The sequence below is a fragment of the Callorhinus ursinus genome, unplaced genomic scaffold (assembly GCF_003265705.2).
Source record: "Callorhinus ursinus isolate GAN/ISIS: 27379988/994484 unplaced genomic scaffold, GSC_fseal_2.0 scaffold81, whole genome shotgun sequence".
NCBI lineage: Eukaryota > Metazoa > Chordata > Mammalia > Carnivora > Otariidae > Callorhinus > Callorhinus ursinus.
In genome coordinates this window covers 385,672-391,815 of record NW_027397143.1, presented here as the reverse complement: position 1 = coordinate 391,815, position 6,144 = coordinate 385,672, and the positions used below count along the sequence as shown (strand labels likewise).

At 35.9% G+C, this 6,144-nt stretch overlaps 1 protein-coding gene across 1 annotated transcript; it reads left to right on the top strand.

The window, feature by feature from the left end:
• Positions 1-4,591: 4,591 nt before the first annotated feature.
• LOC112816243 (olfactory receptor 14A16-like) lies at positions 4,592-5,515 on the top strand. The gene has a single exon (XM_025862662.2). The coding sequence runs from the start codon at positions 4,616-4,618 to the stop codon at positions 5,513-5,515; it is 900 nt and encodes a 299-aa protein (XP_025718447.2). The 5' UTR covers positions 4,592-4,615.
• The last annotated feature ends 629 nt before the right edge of the window (positions 5,516-6,144 follow it).

Sequence of the window (6,144 nt, the reverse complement as noted above, 5' to 3'; positions counted from 1 at the left end):
GGGATTCCAATAATTCTGACATTGGAGTGTTTCATGATGTCATTTATTTCTTTAATTCTGTTTTCATGGATATAAAGCTGTTCCACGCCTCCCCCTAGTCCTTCTTTTCTATCAGTTGGTCTTCTAGATCACTAATTCCTTCTTCTGCCTCGCTTACCCTAGCTGTTAGAGTATCTAGATTAGATTGGATCTCATTGATAGCATTTTTAAGTTTTGTCAGATCAGCTCTCATTTCTGCTCTTAGAGACTCTATGTTGCCATTAATAGTTTTCTCCATCCTAGCTATTTTCTTCATAACTGTTACCCTGAAGTCCATTTCCAACATCTTGCTTATATCCATATCCATTTTTTCTGTGACATAGGTCACAGTCTGAGTCTTTCCTATTTGGGGGATTCCTCCTTCTAGTTATTCTGTTGAGTTGTGGTTGATGGAATGTGTAGAGTGCAGATTATTGACCAGAACCCAAACAAGATGTACATGTTTTATTTGGACCTTATGGTTGTTGGTTTCTTGTTCTTCCAGCTTGTCTTCTGGGGGAGAGGCCTTCCATGATGTTACTCAGACAACCCTGTTTGGGCAGAATTGCCCTGCCCCCTGTTGGGGGGGATGGGCTCAGTGAAAACCGGTTTTTGGGGGCTTTTGTTCTCTGGAGGCTTTCCTTGGTGGCTTTCTGCATCTCTTCCCAGAGTCAAAACAGAAGGTACTGTTTCAAAACCTCTGTCTCAGAGCAGAGAGATCGTTGTCTGTTCTTCAGTGAGCTCTCCAGGCCATATTGTCTCTTTTTCTCTCTGTGCTGCTAAAACCACAGCATCCTGGGTTGTGCGCCCCACAGCAGCACTCCTACCCTTCGCTTCCAGGTCCAGGCATGTCTCTACCCTTTGTGCTTCTAAAACTGTCAGCTCCTCCAGTTTGCACATGCACTTCACAGTTCCAAATTTCAGTCTGGGGGGCTAACCTCAAATTCCTTTCTTCACCACTTCCTGTCTGCAAGTCTGTGCCTGTTCCCCAGCATGGGACACTTTCGTGTTCCAGTGGTGCAGGATCCCAGAAGCTCTTTCCCCCTTCATTTATCTTCTGATATCTGCATACAGAATCAGGGCTCCCCACTTGTTACCTGAATACCAACTGCCGGGGATATTCTGTTTGTAGAGATCCAGATATAACTTCTTACATCTCAGGCTGATTTCATGGGTATTCAGAGTGGTCTGGTAGATATTCAGCTCAACTCAGGGAACCAGTTGAAATAGGGTCCACTGGTCCTATGCAATCTTTACCTCCTTTAGTCTATTTAAAAAATATATATTTATTTTTGACACAGAGAGAGATAGGAACACAAGCAGGGGACTCGGAGAGGGAGAAGCAAGCTTCCTGTTGAGCATGGAGACTGAGGTGGGACTCGATCCCAGGACCCCAGGATCATGACCTGAGCTGAAGCAGATGCTTAAAAAGTGAGCCACCCAGACACTGTCCTTTAGTCTTTAATGAGTGTTATCAAGAGAGAAATATCATCTGTCAGACCTTCTAGATATTCCAAGGTTTTTCCAAAACTTTTCTTTATATATGCAGACTCCACACTTATTTTTTTTGTAAGAATTAAGATGTTATGCCTTCTATTGAACTTGGAAAGTGATATAGGTGCTAGAAACCTCCCATTTGTTTTCCCAATTGTGGTGCTGAATGCCCAGGTTTATGTGCTTCATCCTAATCCCACAGAATTGGGTCATCTTTCTGTACATACTACCTTGCAGTCTTCAAAAATCACTCATTTTGCCCTCTGAGACATACACATGGAGCTGGCCATAAGGCAGGATGTGTGTGTGTGTGGATGAGATGGGCAGAGTATGGATGGTGCTCATGTACCAACTGACTCATGTGTGTGTTTCATGATGGAATCTTTGAAGTGGTTAATAGGGTCTATCTTCTATTGATGCATTCTGACCCTTTCTAACTCTTTTTTTCAGCCTTTCCCCGTGGCTCATTTCTGGAAATCACTGCAGTATTCAAACGGCGTGAGACATGTTTTTTTTTTTTTTTGCAGTTTCCCACATATGTGTACTTATTCACATTCTCTTACTTCAGAGATCTCTCTTGACAGTGATCTATGTTGTCATGGGAAAACAGTGACATGGATAAAGTGAAATTGCTCCTTTTTCCCTCTTCAATGCATGCGATCTTGGATATTTTGCTCTAACGGCATGTTTGAATTTCTCTACTGGATTCCTGTGATCCAACAAAGGCATTCTTGTCTACAGGTAATAGTCAAATTTTGTGTTCTTTGTGGGTAAAATGATATAAAACTCTTATTCCATGATTTGTTAACATCACTCAAATTACACAAGTTTTAAAAATAAATTGTGTATAATAGCCAAGAGATAAGTGGGAAGAATGAAATTTTACTTACTAACTACTGTACAATATACATTGGTTAATTCTGAACTGAGAATCATTTCGATTTCTATGAAGAATCATGAGTTTAGTTATGAAATTAAACATTTTTCAATTGTGTATTGTATATGCTTTTGGAAAATATGATAGTTAAAATAAGTATAAAAAAGCATAGTAAGATCTCATTTATTTTGATGTATATATTTTTTACATTTGTATATTGTAAACACACAGGAAAATGCAAAAAATAATAAATATAGGAAAAAATCTGATATTTTTCCCCAAGGGATAGAAAACGGGAGTGGGGATGAAAAAGGAAATTGAAGTTTCTCTATTATCTTATATCTTATCTATTTTATATGGTGTAAGGAATGGTATCCTGCTTATGACAAATATTTTTGAAAAATCAAAATATGTAAGCATGTGAGCACTGGATGTTATACGCAACTGATGAATCATTGAACCCTACATCAGAAACTAATGATGTACTATACGTTGGCTAATTGAATTTAAATTTTTAAAAAAGTAAAAAATATTAAAAAATCAAAGTAAGTAGCAAAATAAAAAGACACAGCTAATCACATTTGTTCAGATATGAGATTATAAATTAAAATCTATCCATTACCTGACAATGTAAAGTTTCACAAAAGTTTTTAACAGTTCTGTTATTAATTAGGTCTAATGGCAGATAACCCTACTGGGTAAAAAAAAAATGTGGACTTAATTATTCACACTTCCATTTTCAATTTTTTGTGATGACAACATGAGACAGCATCAAAACTCATGGTTAATGCAGGTCATTAGCTCTCATTCTAATTAGTCCATTGTAAACATGCAAGAAAATGCAAGACCCATGTAAGTATCCTTTGAACCTGTGCTTGCCAGTGGAGAGCAGACTGCCATTCAGCTACACACTGGAAACGAGAGCAATAGCAATGTTTAAACAGGAATTTTTATCCTATTGGACAAAAGGTCCAGCTTTTCAACTTTTCTTCCCATGTGAGAATGTGTTTTTTATTAGCCTAACTTTTATTGTTGTTTCACAGTGTTTTAAATAACTGACTCTCTCCCAAAATTAGGGAAACTCGATTTGTCTTAGGTAAGAGAATTTCTTCCAAACTTCTATGCATCTTCTGTAAAATTCCCAGTGTTATTCCAGCGCTCTTGATATGTTTAAGTATGTAAATTTACTTCACCTTCTTGCATTCCACTTCCCTTTAGGAAAATAAGGTATTTTAATTTTGATTAATTTTAAAATAAGTATTTTAATTTTGATTTTTAGTTGCATAGTAGGCATGTATCCTTATTGAAGGAAAATAACTAAAGCATAATAAATAATACATAAGTACTTCCAGGATTTTATTGGCTTTTAAAATAAAGCTCACATATCTTCTTAAAGCCTTTATATAAATGTTAGTGATTGTATTATAACCTTGATTCCATTGATGTTGTACATTATTATCATATCATTGTCACAGAATAAAAACACAAAGACAATTTTTAGTTCTACCCATGTCTTCCCTCCCATTGACCTGTGCTATAATAGGATAGAGAAAAGTAGAGGAAGAAATAATCTCCCAGTTATTCATAGTGAGTCTTCAAACGATAAGAGAGACTTTTAACTATGGAAAACAAACTGAGGGTTGCTGGAGGGGAGGTGGGTGAGGGGATGTGCTAAATGGGTGATGGGTATTAAGGAGGGCACTTTTGGGTAAGCACTGGGCATTGTATGTAAGTGAAGAATCACTAAATTCTACTCCAGAAACTAATATTACATGATGTATTAACTAACTAGAATTTAAATAAAAACTTGAAACATTAAAAAACAAAAATACCAAAAACAGAGTTCACATTGAACTAAATCAAATTTCTGAGAATAGGTAAACAAATTATTTTATTCCAAATTTCCTTGCTACTTTTTAACCTATTCCAGCAAAGTAAAATGAATATGTAAGGTAGTATTTGTCTATTTTATGCATAAATTTTAGGCTATTACAGGAAAAAATATTCTAATCTGCTTTAATGATGATCTTAATATATTTTTTCTACATACATTGAAGAAATTATAGTTTGCAAGATATGCTTTACTCCAGAAATAACTTCACAATCAGTGAATAAGAGAACCAACAAAAAGAGACAGATTCTGAAGATTCATGAAAAATTTTCCAAAAAAAAAAAATCATGCCTGAGAAATTAACCAATGTGACCCTAATAACAGAATTCTTGCTCATGGGATTCCCTGATGATCAGGTGCTACAGAGACTTTATGCTGCATTCTTCTCCCTGGTTTACCTGGCAGCACTGATGGGGAACCTCCTCATTATCATCCTCACCACCATTGACCAGCATCTACAATCCCCCATGTATTTCTTCCTGAAAAATTTGTCTTTGATTGATATCTGTTACATCTCTGTCACTGTCCCCAAATCCGTCATGAACTCTCTGACCAACAGCCATTCCATCTCCTTTGTGGGGTGTGCCTCACAGGTTTTCCTTGTTGTTTTCTTTGCTGGCACAGAGTTTGCCCTCCTTCTGGTGATGTCCTATGATCGCTATGCAGCCATCTGCTGTCCTCTGCACTATGAGGCCATCATGAATAGAGGTACCTGTGTGCAGATGGTGAGAGCATCATGGTTCAGTGGGTGTTTCTATGGATCCATTCATGTAGCAGGCACATTTTCTGTGCATTTTTGTGGTTCCAACATAGTGCATCAATTTTTCTGTGACATTCCATCATTGCTCACACTTGTTTGTTCTCAGGAGCAAATTCTAGAATATGTGTTTATTATTGTTAGTTTTGGTTTTGCTTTTGTGTATTTTACTTTAATGGTTGCTTCCTATGCTAATGTTGTGTCCACTGTCCTAAAAATTCCTTCTTCACAAGGCAGGTTTAAAACCTTCTCCACCTGCATGCCCCATTTCACTGTGGTAACCTTGTTCCTCTCTTCTGGATATACATCATATTTAGGTTTAAACTCAAAATCCTCATCATCATTGAACCTCTTTATGTCTGTATTATATTCTCTGTTACCTCCCAGCCTGAATCCTGTCATTTACAGCCTGAGAAATAGGGACATGAAAGCGGCCCTTGGAAAAATTTTTGGTGATAAAATGACAACAAATATATAAATATTCAAAATATCAATAACTCTTATACCCATTAATGTGTATCAAATTGTTGGTTTATACAATTGAGTTGATAATCACAAATAAAAATACTTTCAAATACAAATACAAATAATTTTGAATTATTTAGTTTATAAAATTGTTAAGTTATTAGATACCTATTGTATCATTGGTGCTGCTACATAGGATTTTATACTTAAAGGGCTAGATGGGCCTGAATGTCAGTGGAGTGTCTTGGCTGTTTCCAATTCAATGGAAATGTTCCAATCAGTATCTTCACTTCAACAGGCCACTGGTATAAAGTAATATTCTCATTTCAAATACATCTTAATCAGCACTGGTTTAATTCTCACTTGAAAAGGTTTTTATAATACTTTCAAATTTTACTTGTTTTATTATAATTCCAGATTGTGATTTGTTTTTTTAATTTACTCTTGCAATAGTTATTAAAAATGAGTAATTGATTCCATATTTAGTACTTGTTTACCTTTCTTTCTCTTCCTTCCTTCCTTCCTTTCTTTTCTTTCTTTCTTTCTTTCTTTCTTTCTTTCTTTCTTTCTTTCTTTCTTTCTTTCTTTCTTTTTCTTTTTCTTTCTCTTTTTTTTAGATTTATTTATTTATTTTGAGAGAGA

Coding starts and splice junctions, on each gene's coding strand:
- LOC112816243 (XM_025862662.2), top strand. CDS start 4,616: ATGGGATTCCCTGATGATCAGGTGCTACAGAGACTTTATGCTGCATTC.